Source organism: Lepus europaeus, chromosome 21 (assembly GCF_033115175.1).
Source record: "Lepus europaeus isolate LE1 chromosome 21, mLepTim1.pri, whole genome shotgun sequence".
NCBI classification, from domain to species: Eukaryota; Metazoa; Chordata; class Mammalia; order Lagomorpha; family Leporidae; genus Lepus; species Lepus europaeus.
In genome coordinates this window covers 19,706,720-19,726,323 of record NC_084847.1, presented here as the reverse complement: position 1 = coordinate 19,726,323, position 19,604 = coordinate 19,706,720, and the positions used below count along the sequence as shown (strand labels likewise).

The 19,604-nt window shown below is 51.8% G+C and overlaps 1 protein-coding gene across 9 annotated transcripts in view; it reads right to left on the bottom strand.

Annotated features, from left to right (window-relative positions):
* The window catches only part of SLC5A11 (solute carrier family 5 member 11), a 40,671-nt gene that overhangs the window by 6,550 nt on the left and 14,517 nt on the right, over positions 1-19,604 (bottom strand). For 4 of the 9 annotated variants that reach the window (XM_062179925.1, XM_062179927.1, XM_062179929.1 and 1 more), the window contains 6 exons: positions 19,457-19,562; positions 18,138-18,218; positions 16,541-16,746; positions 10,660-10,795; positions 3,048-3,155; positions 2,611-2,761 (listed from right to left, as the gene is read on the bottom strand). In XM_062179925.1, the coding sequence (XP_062035909.1) occupies positions 2,611-2,761; positions 3,048-3,155; positions 10,660-10,795; positions 16,541-16,746; positions 18,138-18,218; positions 19,457-19,562 (788 nt within the window). The remainder of the gene's footprint in view (positions 1-2,610; positions 2,762-3,047; positions 3,156-10,659; positions 10,796-16,540; positions 16,747-18,137; positions 18,219-19,456; positions 19,563-19,604) is intronic. The other 5 variants (XM_062179930.1, XM_062179934.1, XM_062179926.1 and 2 more) reach the window with 3 other exon arrangements.

Sequence of the window (19,604 nt, the reverse complement as noted above, 5' to 3'; positions counted from 1 at the left end):
GGTCAGGGCGCCAGATTCTGTCCCGGTTGCCCCTCTTCCAGGCCAGCTCTCTGCTGTGGCCTGGGAGTGCAGTGGAGGATGGCCCAAGTGTTTGGGCCCTGCACCCCATGGGAGACCAGGAGGAGGCGCCTGGCTCCTGGCTTCGGATCGGCTCGGTGCGCCAGCCGCAGCGGCCATTGTGGGGTGAACCAACAGAAAAGGAAGACCTTTCTCTCTGTCTCTCACTGTCCACTCTGCCTGTCAAAAAAAAAAAAAAAAAAAAGAAGAAGAAGAAGAAGAAGAAGAAGAAAGAGGAGAGAGAGAGAGAACGAGCAATTCTATCCACTGGTTCTCTCCCCAAATGCCCGCAACAGCTGGGGCTAAGCCAGGATGAAGCCAAGAGCCTGGAACTCCATCCAGGTCTCCCGCATGGGTGGCAGGGGCCCAATCACTGGAGGCATCATCTACTGCACGTGCATCAGCAGGAGGGTGGGAAGAGGAGTACCTGGGACTTGAACCGGGCACTCTGATACAGGAGCATCCAAAGTGGCTTAACCCCCTGCGCCATAGCACCAGTGCCCACTGAACTGTTTCTGAACGCTCAAACCATTTTATATCTCCACCTGCAATGCACAAGGGCCCAAAAAGTTCGCTGGAAAATGGAATTCAAAGATAAATGTATTTTGAAGTAAAAATTTTTGAAATCCGTGCATAGAGGAGTCTTTAGGAAGCTCATGGAGTAGAACTGGCAGAGAGAAGTTGCAGGCTCCAAACAGAAAACAGATAAAGAAATAGGAATGCTAATGACTTGGTTTGATCAATTGATGCTGTATACATATGCTGAGATATTGCTCTGTGCCCATAAAAATGTGCAAGCATTACATGTTAATCAAAAACTTTTAATGTTTATAAAGGTTATGGAAAATGCATATTGTGAAAAACTCTGCACGGATTTCAAATTTTTTTGGCACCAAAATAAACATGCTTTATTTTTTTATAAAGATTTTATTTATTTATTTGAGAGGCAGAGTTACAGACAGATAGAAAAGTCTTCCATCCACTGGTTCATTCCCCAGATGGCTGCAATGGTTGTGGCTGAGCCAGGAGCCAGGAGCTTCTTCCTGGTCTCCCATGCGGGTGCAGGGGCCCAAAGACTTGCGCCATCTTCTACTGCTTTCCCAGGCCATAGCAGAGAGCTGGATTGGAAGAGGAGCAGCCGGGACTAGAACCGGCACCAATATGGGATGCTGGCACTGCAGAGGCTTAGCCCACTATGCCACAGCGCCAGCCCAAAATAAACATCCTTAACTTAAAATTTCCATGAATTCATTCAAGTGCCTTCGTGTGAGAGTTCCAGTCCCTCCACCTCCTGTCTGTCTTTCTGGTTAGCATCGCTCTGCTGGGTGTGTAGTAAGTTCTCTCCGTGGTTATAGTTCGCATTTGCTTACTGACTGTGGGCACCTTTTATTGCCCCTGCCACTCCTCTCTCTCCTTGCTGAAACGTCCGCTGGAAACTGCTGCTCTTGGTCTCAGTGATGTTCCAGGATCAGACATGTGGCCTGCAAACATTTCCTCACCAACTGCACTTTATCTTTCCACTCTCTTCATGGTATATTTCCAAGCAGGAATGTTTTACATTTTCCTGAAGTCCAATGTATTTTTTTTTTATGGATTGTGCTTTCGGTGTCATATCTAAGAGCTCTAAGACCTCTTTTCCTTTTTTTTTTTTTTTAAAGGTTTACTTATTTGAAAGGCAGAGTTACAGAGAGAGGGAGAGGCACAGATCTTTCATCTGCTGGTTCACTCCCCAAATGGCCACCACAGCTGGGGCTGGGCCAGGCCAAAGCCAGGAGCCAGGAACTCCATCCTGGTCTCCCACATGAGTGGCAGGGGCCCAAGCACTTGGACCATTTTCTGCTACTTTCCCAGGTGCCTTAGCAGGGAGTTGAGACAGAAGTGGAGCATCCAGGACTTGAACCGATGCCCATATAGGATGCTGTCACTTTGAGGGGGGGAAACCTGCTGAGCCACAGCACCTGTCCCAAGATCTTTTCCTAACTCAAGGCTGAGACAGCCCTTGGAGTGGAGCCCCCAGGGGTCATTTGTATGTATTTAACATAAAATTTACATATCACTCATTCTAATCCTCTCTATTCCTCCCAATAGGACTTTGAAGAAGCCTGGGTATAGAGTCCTCTCCCCAGCCCAGAGCATCCTTCCCCACTTTTCCCTGGCTGGCTCCTGTCCGCCCCTCAGGTCCCAGTCCAGGTTGGGTGCCCCGGTAGAATCTGTCTCCTGATCCCCCATTGTAGCACTCACTAGGACGACGGCTGACATCTGACTTCCCCCTCCTCCTCTAGCTCCATGAAGGCCAGAACTGAGTCTTTTCACTGCCCTACCCCGTGTCAGGTGCACAGGAGGTGCTCAGTGAGCGTCTCTGGGTTGAATGAATGAATGATTCACTCATCCATGCAGCCCCCAGTCCCACTCATCTTTGTTCACAGCGGAGGCTGGCCCGGCCTCGGTGAGCCACAGGCTGCACTTTGTGTCCGGGTGGGCTCAGCGCCCCCTTGCCTGGGTGTCTGGAAGTCCCAGCCCCGCCCTGCCCATCCCCAATCCACGAGGCCTGACCTGCCCACAATCATGAGCTCCTTCTCGGATGCCCGAGGCCGGACGTGGTTCCAGAGGTCCATGGTGAAGATGGTGCTGGCACTGTTAAAGATGGAGGTGAGGGAGGACATGAGCGCAGCCACCATCACGGCCATCATGAGCCCACGGAGTCCTGGGGGCAGAAGGGAGGTCTATGGGCCGGGGGCTCGCCTGCCAACAGCTGCTGCCTTCACTCAGGACCCTGGGGGCCCAGGTCCAAAGCCAGCTGGCCCCAGTGTGGGCTCATATGCGAGGGACAGAACCTCAGGAGGATGCTCAGGCAGCGCCCCTTGGACAGCCAGGCCCCAGGCCCCTGAGCCCCGAGCCTACTCCTGGCCACAGCCCTCCCACCCTGCCCCTACTTCCAATCAGGGCCCGGGGGCCCCAGGGGACTCCACTTAGGGGTGAGGGGACATTACCTGTGGGCAGGAGTTCCAGCACCAGCTTGGGATAGGCAATGTCGGAACAGCCGGAGGGGTTGTTGCAGACCCTCTGGCAGATTTCTGGGTCTGCACAAGCCACTTGATCTGCAGGGGGAAACACGGGCCCAGGCTGAGCAGACGGACCCTTGGAGCCCCAGGTCCGGCCGACACTTGCGGACGCGTAGGTCAGCACCAGCTTGATAGAGTGAAAAGGAGCCTAGGCCGACCTTGTCGCTTAACCGCTCTGAACTTGAGGGGTGTGTCTGTAAGCCTGGGGTGGGTAATGGCATAACTCGCAGTTTGTGAAAGCACTCCGCACTGTGTGAACACAGGTCAGCCATGGCAGCTGTAACCCAGGTGACGTTAGACACCTGCCGGCCCCTCTCGCCACAGCCGGCCCCACCTCCCTGACCTCCACAACAGGGGACCAGAGCAAGGCACACCTGCGCCGCCGTCACTCCTTGCTGGACACACTGCAGGTGTTTGAAACATCCCTCTTTTCCCTGTTTCTTTCTCAGTGCGCATGGGGGCTGAGCAGCCATTCCTCACCGTAGACTCCACGGCTCCACCGGGCAGCCTCTGAATTTCTCTCTCCTCCTCCTCCTGCTGCATTTCCACATCAACATCTATCTATCAGCCTCACAGTGTCCCAGCTCCAGCAGCTGCGGATTTGCCAGCCACATGCCACATACAAGTGCTTGGCTTAGAGTCCCGGCTCCACTTCTGATCCCAGCTTCCTGCTAATGCACACCCTGGGAGGCAGTGATGGCTCAAGTGACTGGTCCCCGCCGCGGAATTCCCAGTTCCCATGCATTGGCTGGAGAATGAACCAGTGCATGGGAGGGCGCTCTTTCCCTATTTGTTTTCACTAACTCATATAAAATATTAGTTTTTTTTTATTGCTCTTGTACTATTTTTCTTGCCATTACTTGCTAAACAATACATTGTAACAACTATTTACATAGTATTTGCATGGTATTAGGTATTATAAGTCAACTAGAGATGATTTAAAGTCTGGAGGAGTGCGGCTGGCATTGTGGTGCGGTGGGTAAAGCCACTGCCTTTGACTCTGGCATCCTGCATGGGTGCCAGTTCATGCCCCAACTGTTCTGCTTCCAATCCTGCTCCCTGCTAATGTGCCTAGGAAAGCAGCAGAGATGGCCTGAGTGTTTGGGCCCCTGCTACTCATGTGGGAGACCTGGATGAAGCTCCTGGCTCCTGGCTTCAGCCTGGATCAGTCCTGACTGTTGCAGGGGAAGTGAGTCAGTGGACAGAAGATTCTCTCTCTCTCTCTCTCTCTCTCTCTCTCTCTCTCTCTCTCTGTGTGTGTGTGTGTGTGTGTAACTCTGACTTTCAACTAAATAAATAAATCTTGAGAAAACAAAAGAACAAAAAGACAAAGTCCGTGGGAGGATGTGCACAGGCCATGGGGGTCCTGGAACCAATCTGCACACACCAGGCACGGCCGTCAGTCCCGCAGCCTTCCTGGCGTCTCTGCCTGTCCACCTCTACCTGGTCTGAATGCATCCCAGGCACATAGCAAAGGCCTCCTGACGCAGAGATGGGAGAAAACCAAAACCAAAAAAGCCAACTACTATTGTGTGCCACAGGGTCTGTGCTCAGCCCCTTCAGTGGGGAGAGGCTGGCTGGGCCCTGACTATGATCTTTTTCACACTTCTGAGGAAGGTCTCAGAGAGAGGAGGGGACCTGGTGCCCGTCGCCCAGGAAGATTGGGTCAGAGCTGGGCTTCACCCGAGCTCTCGGCTCCCTGTCCAGTCTTTCCAAGGCCAGGAGAGTGAGCGTTTTCCCAGCGTCCTCTAGGACCTCCACAACTCTCCATGCTGTCTCCCTGGTTTGGTGCCTGGGCCTGAAGGGTCCCTTTCATCTCCGCCCACTTCTCATATTTGAGCTCCTACGGAGGACCCAGGCCAGCTGCTCCCAGAGTGCTTCAGCCCCTTGTAACAGGTGGATGAGGGAGATCTCCCAGGCCTTTCCACAGCTCAATCCAAAGACCCCGGCCCTTCCTCCTCACCCAGAAGTCCGGTGCCACCTTCAACTTGTCTCTGGCCAATGGGACTATCCCGAACCCTGTGCAGGGCTGCGCAAGGAGCCTGTCCCTGCTCGGGCTGCTCCGCCCCTGCTTGGGCTACTCCACCCCTGCTCCGGCCACTGTGACAACCAAGGCTGAGCTCTGCAATTCTCCACCGGCCTCAAAGGCAGGAGTCTGACAGCACCCTCGGGTGCACTGTACATTTAGTCCCCATATTGTTAGTTGTGTTGGGAACGTTAATTTAATAAATGTAAACATATCAAGCACAACACAACCTTAAAATCTAATATTGTTATATTTTTATTTTCTTTATTGGCAGAGCAGAAGAGCTAAGAAATGGAAGTGACCCGAAACCTTTTCTTCCACTGAGAGGAGCACCCAAGGGCTAACAGCTCCTTAGAAAACTCTTCCCCGGGGGCCGACACTGTGGTGTAGTGGGTTAAGCCTCTGCCTGCTGCACTGGCGTCTCATATGGGCGCCGGTACAAGTCCCAGCTGCTCCATTTCCCATCCAGCTCCCTGCTATGGCCTGGGAAAGCAGCAAAAGATGACCCAAGCCCTTGGGCCCCTGCACCCGAGTGGGAGACCCAGAAGAAGCTCCTGGCTCCTGGCTTTGGATCGGCCCAGCTCTCCCTCTCTCTGTGACTCTGCCTCTTAAATAATAAATAAATCTTACAAAAAGCAAACATACACACACCTCCTCCCCCACGGTGATTTTTTCTCATGACCGAGACCTTACCCTCCAGTACCACCAGTGGGAGAGAAATTAGGTGTGGAGGCCATAATTAATGACACAAAGAGCAATTTCTATGGAATAAAAGTAGATAGCCCCAAAACTGTGATTCAGTTTTTTAAAAAAAAGATTAATTTTATTTGAAACCCAACATCACCGAGAGCGAGAGAGAGACAGAGAGACGGAAAGAGAGAATCTTTCATCTGCTGATTCACGCCACAGCTACAATGGCCCAGGGCTGAGACAGGCCAAAGCCAGGAGCCAGGAACACTGGGGTCTCCCATGGGGCTGCAGGGGTGCAGGGGCCCAGGGACTTGGGCCATCTTCCCGCTGCTTTCCCAGGCACGTTAGCAGGGAGCTGGATCGGAGGTGCAGCAGCCAGGACTTGAATCAGTGCCCACATGGGATGCCAGTGTCTCGGACAGCAGCCTAACCCTTTGTTCCACAACACTGGCCGCAAATGGCTCAGTTTTAGACAAAATTAAGACATCAGGCCGGTGCCGTGGCTTAACAGGTTAATCCTCCGCCTGCGGCGCCGGCACACCAGGTTCTAGTCCCAGTTGGGGCGCCGGATTCTATCCCAGTTGCCCCTCTTCCAGGCCAGCTCTCTGTTATGGCCCAGGAGGGCAGTGGAGGATGGCCCAGGTGCTTGGGCCCTGCACCCACATGGGAGACCAGGAGAAGCACCTGGCTCCTGGCTTTGGATCAGCACGGTGCGCCAGGCACAGCGGCCATTGGAGGGTGAACCAACGGCAAAAAGGAAGACCCTTTTCTCTGTCTCTCTCACTATCCACTCTGCCTGTCCAAAAAAAAAAAAAAAAAAAAAAAAATTTAAGACATCAAACTACAATGATGCAAGCAAACTTCAGAAGTTCTTGGAGAAATGGAATGAAAAGGTAAGTCTATGTTAGTGTAAAACTTTTTAAAATCCATGCACAGTTTTTTTTCCAAAATATGCATTTTTTATGAACCTTTTGAAGATCCTTTATATTTGATGGTGTACATACCCCTTGTATTGAGAAGGAACAATTTATTGAAAAAAAAAAAGCCTTTAAGAAGGGCAAAGTTCTTGACTTTTATGACTCTTGTGAATAAGCTTAGGAGAATATTGGAAAATATTTACCTTCTCATTGCAGAAGCACTGTCAGGGTCAAAGGTCTCATTTAAGTTCAATCTATATGAGCTTTGGCTCATCTAAAAGTTGCTTCTTGGGGCCATTGTCATAGTGCAGCAGGTTAAAGCCACTGCCTGCTGCACCAACATCCCATATAAGTGCTGGTCGGAGTCCTGGCTGCTCCACTTCTGACCCAGCTCCTACTAATGCACCTGGGAAAGCAATGGAAGATGGTCCAAGTCCTTGGGCCTCTACCACCCGCATGAGAAGCCCCAGTGGGGTTCCTGGCTCCTGGCTTCGGCCTGGCTGTTTTGGCCAATTGGAGAGTGGACAAGGGATGGAAGATCTCTTTCTCTCACTGTCTCTCCCCTTCTCTCTCTGTAACTCTTTTATTAATGAATTAATTTATTTATTTGAGAGGTAGTTACAGACAGAGATAGGGCGAGACAGAGAAAGGTCTTCCATCCGCTGGTTCACTCCCCAAATGGCCACAATGGCCAGAGTTGGACTGATCTGAAACCAGGAGCCAGGAGCTTCCTCTGGGTCTCCCACATGTGTGCAGGGGCCCAAGCACGTGGGCCATCTTCCATTGCTTTCCCAGGCCATTAGCAGGGAGCTGGATCAGAAGTGGAGCAGCTGGGACTCAAACGAGTGCCCACATGGGATGCTGGCGCCGCAGGTGGAGGCTTGGCCTACCACATCACAGCGCCAGCCCCTGTAACTCTGTCATTCAAATAAAAAAAAAATCTTTAAAGAAAAGTAAAAGCTGCTCTCTCAGAGGCAGAGGCCAAAAGGAGGAGGAGGAATCCCCCTGAGATATGTGATCGCTAACTGGGCAGCTCCGGTTTCACTCCCCGGAAAGGTACCCTGCAGCCCCGAGCTTCAGGGCACACGCGGGTTTGCTAAGCTGGCTTGTTGCAGGACACATTTCGCCCAACTACTCTAAAGAACGTGCTCCTCATAGGCAAATTAGCTGGTTCAGTCAAGTTATAACAAAACCAACACCCTTATGATCATTAACCGTGGCGCAGTAACATCTGCTCACCTGCCGCGGATTAATCAATCAACCATTTCTGATATGGAGTGGGTTCTCTTGTTTACAAGTTCCAGGGGCTGGCGCTGTGGCGCAGCGAGTTAAAGCCCTGGCCTGAAGCACCGGCATCTGATATGGGCGCCAGTGCTAATCCCGGCTGCTCCTCTTCCTACCCAGTTCTCTGCTATGGCCTGGGAAAGCAGTAGAAGATGGCCCAAGTCCTTGGGCCCCTGCACCTACGTGGGAGACCTGGAAGAAGCTCCTGGCTCCTGGCTTCGGATTGGTGCAGCTCCAGCTGTTGTGGCCATCTGGGGAGTGAACCAGTGGATGGAAGACCTCTGTCTCTACCTCTCTCTGTAACTCTTTCAAATAAATAAAATAAATCTTTAAAAAAAAAAAAAGCTTCAGACCTGGGCCTACACCGTGTCACAGTGACTTAAACCATTGCTTGTGACACCAGCATCCTGTGTCTGAGCAACAGTTTGAGTCCTGGCTGCTTTGCTTCTGATCCAGCTCCCACCAATGCACCTAGGAAGGCAGCAGATGATGAGCCGAGTACTTGTGCCCCTCCCACCACCCACGTGGGAGACCCGGCCATCCCCGTGAACAGATGCTACAGTAAGCAGGTGCACAAACCTCCTTTAATTTTCACAACCACCCAGTCTGGAAGATATTATTATCATTATCCTTGTTTTAAAGACAAGTAGGGGGGCCGGTGCTGTGGTGCTATGGGTTAAGCCGCTGCTTGGGATGCCTGCTTCCCATATTGGAGTGCTTGGTTGGGATCAAGTCCCAGCTCTGCTTCTGACCCAGCTTCCTGCCAATGTGCCTAGGAGGTAGAAGATGATGTCCCAGGTACTTGGGTTCCTGTTACCCACATGGGAGACTGGGATTGAGTTCCTGGCTCCTGACTTCAGCCTACATCAGCCCCAGCTGTTGCAGGCTTATGAAGAGTGAACCAGTGGATGACCTCTCTCTCTCTCTCTCTCTCTCTCTCTCTCTCTCTCTCTCTCTGTTGCTCTTAAATACATAAATAAATCTTTTTTAACACGACAAGCATACTGAGGCCCAGAGTTAAATGCCTCCCCCAGGCCATGATAGCCAGCAGGAGCCTCTGGCATCCCCGGTGCATTTTCCTCACTGCACTTAACACACACAACATTATCTCATTGATTTACTCCTTCCTGCTGGGTCCTCCAGCACCACAGGGTAAGTCCTACTGCAGTGGGGATCCCGTGTAACCCCCTAATGGATCTCCAGGATCTGCTGGAATAGAGCCTGCTGGATCACTGGGTCTCCAGATATTCCCTGGACACAGAGAAAAAGAAGTCAATGAGTGAACCAGTTGATTTCTCTGAGCTTCAATGTCCTCATCTGTAACCTGGGAACAAGAGTGGTGGCACTGCAGAGGGGGCCTCCCCGGGACAGCCCACCTCCTCCTCTCCGGCTCCATGGCTGAGCAGCAGGTACTGGGGTAGGGGCTGAGGGAGGGCCGCGGCAGCTTCCTGGCCCTGCCTTTGCTGGGCGGGCGCCTCCCAGAGCTTACGGAAGAATGCCAAGGGCTGCTCTGGTTTGGGTTGGCCAGGGCGTGTCTGTCGTCCTGTCCTGCTGTGCGGTCGTAATAACCCAGAAAGGTGTTTTCCCAGGTCCTGGGAGGGTGGCTCAGTGACACTGCTTTGGACACTTAGGTCCCCAGGTGCCAGCAGTCCTAGTCCCAAGCCCACTCAGGTGGTTCTGTTGCAGAATCCGGAAGCTTAGGGCATTGGCCAGTGCAGAGCGAATGCTGGTGGTTGCTATGTCATGCTCTGTGTTCAACCACCAGGTTTTCCTCAACAGCTCCATGTGCCCCCCCCCAGGTCACCCCTAAACCAGATCCCTCCCTTGGGGCCCTCCTAAGCCTCATAACTTCTCCCTGGGAGCAGGACCAGCCACTCTCAGGGTTCTTCATCCTGTCTGGGCTGGAGAGGTGACATCCAGGGACAGTGACCCCAACTCCCTCCCTTCTAAAGTATTTTGACCAAACTTGTGAGCCAGTCCCACCCTTTCTTTATTTCTGCATCACTTCACGTGGGATAAGGCATAGAGGAAGAGAGCTTCCTCTCGATGCAGCCCCGGGGCGTGGGGAAAAAAGCTTACTGTTTGGGGGGAGCAGAGGGGGGCCTTCCTGCGTGAGCACCAGTTCCTGACAAGACAGCGACTCCCTGTGCCATCACTGTGTCTTCGGTATTGTCTATCCCCACGGTACAAACCTATCCCTGCACCACCTTAGAAAACCAGCAAACCAAGGGCAATGCTCTAGAAGTAACACGGGACGTACCACAAAAGGATTCCCCTGGGCCAAAGCTATCCAAGCACTGAACTCAAACAGGAAAGCGGGAGAGGGAAGATCACGCGAGACCTCGGGGAAGTGACACCAGGAACCACAAGGTTTGAGGCTTGGTAGGATTTCAGAAGTCACAGTTGAAGCAAGGCCCCTGGTGAGTCTCCACCCAGCTTGACTGAGAGCCCGAGAGGGAGGACTTGCCCACTGAACCAACACTGGGAGTCGGCAGGTGCCCCAGTCCGGTCGCTAGGAAGAGAGACTCGCCACATTCTCACGGGGCAGCCAGGAGTGTGCGCAAAGCCCTCCGCAGGCTCTGGGACCCAATCCCGATGGGCCCGTCTCCCGCTGTCCGCTCACCTGGGAAGAGGATGCGGCTGACCATCCCAGGGAACACCATGATGAAAAGGGGCAGCACCTTCAGGTAGGCGGCCATCAGAGAACCTCCTTTGGCGTGGGACAGGTTCTTGGCGGCCAGACTCCGCTGGACGATCACCTGGAAAACAGCGAGGGTGGCTGGGAGTGAGCCGCCTTTCTCTCGAGGTGCGCCATGCGTGCACAGCTTCTTGGCTGGGGGGTAGGCCGAGCATCCTGGGTTGCCTGGTCCCCTTGGGGAGAAACATCTCTTTCCTATCCTCAGTCCCTGAGGTCTGACTGGGGCAGCTGTGAGGCCCTCCCCTCCTCCCCTCACTACTCCTTTATCCGTGACCTTGGCTGTGGCTATTTAGAATTCTACATTAATTCTTGTCCTACCCCACTGGCAGGGCCCTAGGCAGTCCAGTTGCAGCCCTCAGGGACTGCTTCCTAGGAAGGGTGAAGGAGAGAGGCCCCCTACCAGCTGCAGCCCCCTGGAGTCACTCACCAGGCAGGTGGCCCAGAACTGCTGGCTGCACACCTGCCACGATACTGGCAGAGGAAAGGAAACCAGGAGACGCAGAGGGACAGACACAATGTCTGGTGCCGTGGGGGAGCCCTTCCGCCTACGTCTGCCAGGTCTGGCTAACAGTGCCAACTCTGGAGACCGGGGGCACACAGCTGGGCTTAAATCCTCCTCTTCCACGTCTGGCTATGTGACCCTGGGTAAGTAACTTTACCTCTCTTTGCCTCAGTTTTTGCATCTACAATATGGGGATAGTACCAGGACAGTTTTGACAATTAATTGAAGTTAAAACATTTAGCATACATAGAATAGTGTCTGACCCATAGTAACTGCCCTGTTCCCACATACTAGCGAAGTCTACTTATTCTCTCTCTCTTTTTTAAAAGATTTATTTGTCTGAAAGGCATAATTACAGAGAGAGAGTAAGGGAGAGACAAAGAGAGAGATCTTCCATCCACTGATTCACTCCCCAGATGACTGCAACGGCCAGAGCTGGACCAGGCCAAAGCCAGGAGCTAGGAGGTGCTTCCCGGTCTCCCACATGGGTGCAGGGACCCAAGCAGTTCGGCCATCTTCTGCTGCTTTCCCAGGCACATTATCAGGGAGCTGGATCAGAAGTGGAGCAGCCGGACTGGAACTGGCACTCGTATGGGATGCTGGTGTCACAGGCGACAGCTCTACCCGCTAGGCCACAACATCAGCCCCTGGAGTCCACTTCTAAACTCTCAGTCAAGTAAGTTTTTATTTATTTATTCGAGAGGTAGAGTTACACACACACACACACACACAGAGAGAGAGAGAGAGAGAGAGAGAGAGAAAGGTCTTCTATCCACTAGTTCCCTCCCCAAATGGCTGCAGTGGCCGGAGTTGGGCTAATCTGAAGCCAGGAGCCAGGAACTTCTGGGTCTCCCATGCAGGTGCAGGGGCCCAAGCACTTGGGCCATCTTCCACCCTGGTGCTGTGGTCTCTCACTTGGCTGGCAGGGACTCAACTACTTGACCCATCATCATTGCCTCCCAGGGTGTGCATTAGCAAGAAGCTGGAATTGGGAGCGGGGCTGGGATTTGAAGCCAGGCACTCTGATATGAGATGCAGGTGTCAGAGGTAGCTTAACTCCTACAGCACATGCCTGCCCCTGCAGCTCCTCTGGGTGTGCCAAGACTCAAAGCCTAAGAAGATAGGGGACAAGAGGCCAAGCTCACATTGATTGAGCCTGAAGGTCTGAGGAGGGAGAATTGGTGGGGGTCTGTCTTCTACTCAGACTTACTCCCTCTGAGTGGAGAAAACCAATCCAGGCCTATCCTCACCCCTCTCAATAGAGAGAGTTATGGAAGAGGGGTAGCAGAAGCCCTAGGAATCCTCTGTGCAGGGGCTAAAGTTCCAACTCCCCAGGCCTGTTGGTGGCAATAGCTCTCCCTTTGCATTTCCTGCCCCTGCTAGTTATGGGAAAATGTGTCCATGATTATTGTAGGAAGGGCAGAAGAAGATAATGTGTATGGATGACCACTGCCGTGACAGAGGAACGTATGGCTCATGTACGTCCCCTGCTCCCCGCATTTTTAGATTATTTCCATTCCTACCTTTTCCTGGGTCTGAAAGTTACAGGAAGCCGACGTGGCAGCTGGGTGACCAGCCTGTGACCAGGACTGAGCTTTTTAGCTTTGACCTGCTGGGTGGGCTGTGTCTAGAGCGCACAGGTACCTGCGCTGGGCCAGACTCACTCGGCGTCACTGTTGCTGCAGTGAAGCCGTGAACCGAAGTTGTGCACTTGACATTGCCCTTGATCAATTGGTGCCTTTGAGAAATTGTAAGATCCGGTCCTGTGGATTCTGCAGATGCAGTGTCCCCCGGAATAACCTTCCCCTCTCCAAATACACGACCATTTGTACGGTGGCATCTTAAGAAATGTCAGGGGTGTGGTATGGGGCTTGGGGAGAAGCCTACCTTTTTTTTTTTTTTTAAGATCCACTTATTTATTTGAAAGAGTTACAGGAAGGAGTGACATAGAGACAGAGATCTATCACTTCTCCGTCTTTTGGCTAAGATCAAGTGAAGAGAGATCTTCCATCCACTGGTTCACTTCCCAGATGGCCCCAATGGCCAGGACTGAACCAGGTTCCAGGAGTTTCATCTGGGTCTCTCACATGGGTTGCAGGAGCCAAAACACTTGAGCCATCTTCTGCTGCTCTTCTCAAGCCATTAGTAAGAAGCTGGACCCAGAAGTGGGGCGCCCGAGACACAAATCAGCACCCATAAGGGATGTTGGCATCACAGAGACATCTGCTGTGCCACAGCGCCAGCCCCAAACGACCTACCTCTTAACCCTCTTCTCTTTAAGAGTTCTCTGCTTATTTAGTGAGGACTCTTTTAGTTTGTAGGAAAAGAAAAACTGATTACACCACTTGGGATGCTCACATCACATACCAGTGCTGGGTTCAAGTCCCAGCTACTCTGCATCCAATCCAGCTTCCTGGATCTCTCTTCCCCCACCTTTTCAAATGAATAATTAGAAAAGAAAGCAAAAAGAATTCTGACTTTTATTACTGTGAAGTAGAATCTCCAAATATGACTTTAAGAGGCAGCTGAGGCACCAACACTGGGCTCAGAGGGTTAAAGCTGTGACCTGCAGTGCCGGTATCTCTTATGGGTGCCAGTTCAAGTCCTGGCTGCTCCACTTCCGATCCAGCTTCACATTAATGTGCCTGGGAAAGCAGCAGAAGATGGCCTAAGTATTTGGGACCCTGCACCCATGTGGGAGACCAGGATGAAGCTCCTGGCTCCTGGCTTTGGCCTGGCCCAGCCCTGGCTATTGCAGCCATTTGGGGATTGAACCAGTGGATGGAAGATCTCTCTGTCTCTCCTTCTCTCTCTCTGAACTTAGCCTTTCAAATAAATAAATAAATCTTAAAAAAAAATAAAGAGGCAGCTAAATAAGTTTTAGGAGAGTTGTGCTCCTGGACAAACCACAAGTGCAGGGAGAAAGGTGTTACCCGGTACAACAACCCCCAAATAATGGCACAGAGCTCAGAGAAACTGTAAGAATGACACAGAAAACGCTTGGCCCAGTGAAGGCCAAGAGTGTGGCATCAATGCACACATCGCTCTCACTAGTTATCGATTTTCTTTTCCATCCCCAACCAAGACGATCTGGAATATACTGTCAATGAACAAGGCAGGTTAGCTGGGCTGGCAATGATACGCATTTCTTACCTAGGGCAGCGCCAGCCAGCACAGAGAACCAACATGATCTGAACACTGGAGAGTCTGTCTCAGCAGAAACACGGTGTGGTCCCCACATTACGGGGTAGGAGGAGAGCCTGGGCTCCTGGGCCTCTTGCTCACATTCATACTCCAGGCTGGAGGTGTGGGAGGGTGTTCACACTCATTCTCCTGGCTGGAGGTGTGGGAGGGTGTTCACACTCATTCTCCAGGCTGGAGGTGTGGGAGGGTGTTCACATTCATTCTCCAGGCTGGAGGTGTGGGAGGGTGTTCACACTCATTCTTCAGGCTGGAGGTGTGGGAGGGTGTTCACACTCATTCTCCAGGCTGGAGGTGTGGGAGGGTGTTCACACTCATTCTCCAGGATGGAGGTGTGGGAGGGTGTTCACACTCATTCTTCAGGCTGGAGGTCTGGGAGGGTGTTCATATTCATTATCTGGGCTCTTGAGAAGCTGTGGGCTAGGTTGAAAGTGACCTTTAACAGGTACATTTCAGAAGGAGGATTTGCAACATCTTTTGTAATTATTTGTTCACACTCATGAATATTAGCTGGTGATTTGTCAAAAACAGTGATGTATGGGGCTGGTGCTGTGGCATAGTGGATAAAGCTGCCACCTGCAGTGCTGGCATCCCATATGGGTGCTGGTTCGAGTCCTGGCTGCTCCACTTCTGATTCAGCTCTCTGCTATGGCCTGGGAAAAAAAGTAGAGGATACCCCAAGTCCTTGGGCCTCTGCACCCACGTGGGAGACCTGGAAGAAGCTCCCAGCTCCTGGCTTCTGATTAGCGAAGCTCTGGCTGTTGTGGCCATCTGGGGAGTGAACCAGTGGATAGAAGACCCCTCTCTCTCTCTTTCTCTCTCTGCCTCTGTCTCTCTGTAACTCTGCCTTCCAAATAAATACATAAATCTTTAAAAAAAAAAAATAGTGCCATAAACCCTAGTAAGTCCCTTTCTGGTTTGCTTATTAAAGAACCCTGCAACAAAACTGCGACCAGATGCCTCACACACCTCTATTCTGTAGCTATTAGTAACCCCATTCAACAGAGAAAGCCAAGGCTCAGAGAGGTTAAACAGTGTCCCAAGGTTGATTCCAGGCCTATGAGAGCCCTCGCTGTCTGTACTGCCTTTTACCACCTGAGTCTCTCCCACCAGCAATTTGTTAAGGCAGAGGAGGGAGTTGCTCTCCCAAAGAGACACTCTGTATATTGCATGTCTTCCCTCAGAGGAGCTGGCCGTGGTGGGACCTGGGTTTCATTCTCTGGAACATCCCCTGGATCAGTTCAATGGTCCAACCCATGACCATTGCTTTAGTTAGACTCTGCCCAGCCTTGCCTGTGCAGTATAGTGTCCGGGATGGTACACAGATCTCTACTCTTTAATGCCACAGGAGACACTGGAGCAGACGACATACTCACTTTGTTTAAAACCTACGAAGGAAGTCTCTGTCTACTCCCTGTAGAAGCAGTGAGGCCAGAAAGCTATGTCTCATTTGTTTGCTCCTGATTCTCAAGTGTCCAGTGGCATAGCTGGAACACAGAAGACACCAGGGAGTATTTGTTGATCCAATGATGTTCACCATGTTTTAAGCTTCATTGACAATCTATCAGGAGCAGCTATTCCATCTAGCAGTTAAGGCGCTGTGTCTGTGTTGGAGAACCTGGGTTTTGATGCCTGGCTGCCAGTCCTGACTCCAGCTTCCTGTAACAGCACACGCTGGGGAGCAGTAGTAGGGGCTCAAGTGATTGGGTTGCTGCCACCCACATGGGAGACCTGGATTGCATTCCTAGCTCCTGGCCGAGGCCCCAGCCCAGTCCTAGCCACTGCAGGCATATGGGGAGTGAACGAGGGAATGGGAGTACACGCTCTCTGTCTCAAATCATAAAATAAGTAAATAAATACATACAATTTTGCATCTACTTTGCCTCCTGGTTCTTCCCACACATTACAAAGGAGGTAACGAGTTAAGGGGAAAGATCCACAGCTTTGGATTTTCCATTAGCATCAGCAAGAGCAAGAAACAAAACAGCTCATGTAGCAGTAGGGAGGGAGCGGAGGAAAACACAGAGGAGCGAACAGGTGGAGGGAGGAGAAATACCGGCTTCTGCCTCCCCGAGCAAAGAAGCACCCGCCAGCCACCCGTACCTGGTCGGTGCACCAGTACCACAGGGATGGGATGGACATCCCGAACAGGATCCCGGGCCATGGCAGATCGGACGTCAGCGGATCGCGGAAGAGATGGAAGGCGTCTTCCCGGGGCAGCCCGCAGCTGCTGTTCTCACTCAGGTTGCTGGGCAGGGCCAGGAAGTACTTCTCCTGCAGGCCTTCCATGCCGCCAACTGCAGCAAAACCTGCAGTCCAGAGAAGCCAGGAACTCAGGTCTGTCCCAGGCAAGCCATGGGGGCTGGCTGGAAGTGGAGGGGCCCAGGGAGAACGGGGCTACCAAGGAGAATCTGCCCACTAGGGAGGTCTTGGCCCCTTCTCCAAAAATGCCTTGGGGAGTTTTACTGTGCAGGACTTCTCCAGTAACAGTCCAAATGCATAATAAAGTACACAGGATAGAAGGCAACCATCAAAATATTTAAACAGTGACATAGTAAATTATTTGCTCCATTAAATAGTAGGACCTTGAAGTAGGTCAAATCATGATTCAAGTTTTTTTTTCTTTTCTTAAAGATTTATGTATTTACTTATTTGAAAAGCAGAATGAGAGAGAAGGAGAGAGAGATCATCCATGCACTGGTTCACTCCCCCAGTTGACGGCAACAGCCAGGCCTGGGCCAGGCTTAAACCAGGAGCCAGGAGCTCCATCCAAGTTTCCTATGTGGGTGGCAGGGGCCAATGTAACTGAACCATCATCTGCTGTCTTCCCAGGTGCATTGGCAAGAAGTTGGATCGGAAGCAGAGCAGCTGGGACTTGAACCAGCACTCGGATATGGGATGCCGGTGTCCCAAGCAGCAGCTTAACCCACTGTGCCACAATGCCAGCCACTGATTGAGTGTTAAAAATAGCTGTGGACACAAACTGTTCAGATACATTAGCAATGAGTATCATGTAACATGAAAACACTTGAGATATCTTTCGGTAGCAAAATCACAGGTCCTAGACGTACTCCTAATTTTACTGTGGTTTGTGGTCTTCATTTGGAACAAAGAAATGTTAAATTTCAAGTTCAGATGTGTGGAAATAGAGATACACTTGTTCCTGATGAAGTTCGCTGATAGCCTGAGTTCTGCCCAGGTTAAGAAACCCTGCTAGGGGGCCAGCACCGTGGCACAGTAGGCTAAGCCATCGCCTACAGCGCCAGCATCCCATATGGGCCCCGGCTCATGTCCCGGATGCTTCTCTTCTGCTCCAGCTCCCTGCTAATGGCCTGGGAAAGCAATAGAAGATGGCCCAAGACCTTCGAGCCCTGCTCAGACTATTGTGGGCATTTGGAGAGTGAATCAGGAGATGGAAGACCTCTCTACACATCTCTTTTCTCCCTCCCTCTCTTTCAAATGAAAATAAAATAAATTTTTTTTTTAAATTTCAAAACCAGTAAGTTTCCGTGATGAGCGCAATTCTTTTCTGGTTAGAATAAACCATGCCTTAAGCAATGAGGCTGTGATAGGAACCTCCTCCTCCCCGCCCCCCATAATGCCACTTATTGGCAGCTGGGCTTGTTGACTGCAGTGATGAGAGCAGACATCCACAGTGATGAGCTGTCATCCACCCAGACGACGCTGGGACTGCACTCACTGTAGCCCATCAAGGTGAGCGCTCCGACCAGCATGATCAGGGTCTGCAGGGCATCGGTGTAGATCACAGCGGCCAGGCCACCTGCGGGGAGGAGCACAGAGGTGAGGGGCAGGCAACCTGCAGGGGCGGGGTGGGGGGAGTTAGCCTGGGTCTCAGAGGGGTCCCCAAAGGTCAACACCAGACAGGAGATTCCTAGTGTCGACTGCTTGCCACTGGTCACAATGACGCCCCCCTGTGGACATGCCCATTCACTGCAATGTGACTGCTCTCCTTTCCTGTTCAATTGATTCCTCGGCCCCTTAAATGTGACCTTGACCTTGAGACTTGCTCTGAACAGAATGTGATGGAAGCAATTTTTTTTTTCAAGGAAGACTACAGCTTCCATTCTAACTCTTCCATTCTTACCCTGAGAGCCCAAGCTTTAAGAATCCCAGTCTAGGGTCAGGCACACCTGCTTCCTGTATCTGAGTGCCTGGTTCAAGTCCCAGCTAGTCTGCTTCCAGTCCAGCTTCCTGCTAATGCATGCTGTTGAAGGCAGCAGGTGCTGGCTCGAGTTCTTGGGTCCCTGCCACCCATATGGGAGACCTGGGTGGAGTTCCAGGCTCCTGACTTCAGGCTGGCCTAGCCTTGGCTGTGGTGGGCATTTGGGGAGGGAACCAACAGATGCTTGGGCCCCTGCTACCCATGTGGAAGACCAGGATGGAGTTCCAGGCTCCTGGCACAGGCCTGGCACAAGCCTGGCTGTTGCAGGCATCTGAGGGAAGCGAACTGGTGAGTAAATCTATTTCTCTCTCTTTCCCTGTCTCGGAGTGTTGCTCTGCCTTTCAAATAAATAAATAATTAAAAAAAATAATTCTCTTGGGGCCGGTACTGTGGCATGGTGGGTAAAGCTGTCACCTGCAACACCAGCATCCCAATGTGGGTGCCAGTTTGAGTCCCGGCTGCTCCACTTCCAATCCAGCTCCCTGCTAATGCACCTGGGAAGTCAACAGAAGATGGCCCAAGTGCTTGGGTCCCTGAACCCATGTGGGGGACCCAGAAGAAGCTCCAAGCTCCTGGCTTCGGCTTGGCTCAGCCATCTGGGGAGTGAACCAATGTATGGAAGATCTCTCTCACCCCTCCTCTCTGTAGTTCTGACTTTCAAATAAGTAAATGTTTAACAATAATTCTCTTGTTGGGCAACACTCTTCCTCTGGATGGTGGACAAGAAAAATCTGATTATCTGGCGTGAAGAGGTTTAATGAATGCATGATCTGAGCACACTGGGACATGAGGAGGTTAGCCAGGAAGAGACGGGGTGACCCACAGCCCCTGCCCACCTGCAACAGTGTACAGCGCTGTGACGGCCAACAGCCCGACTACGGACAGGTACAGATCCAGGTGCAAGGACTGCTGAATAAAGATGGCGCCGGCATACATGTCCACCTGTGGAGTCAGGACATCGTTGACGGATGAACAAAGGAACCA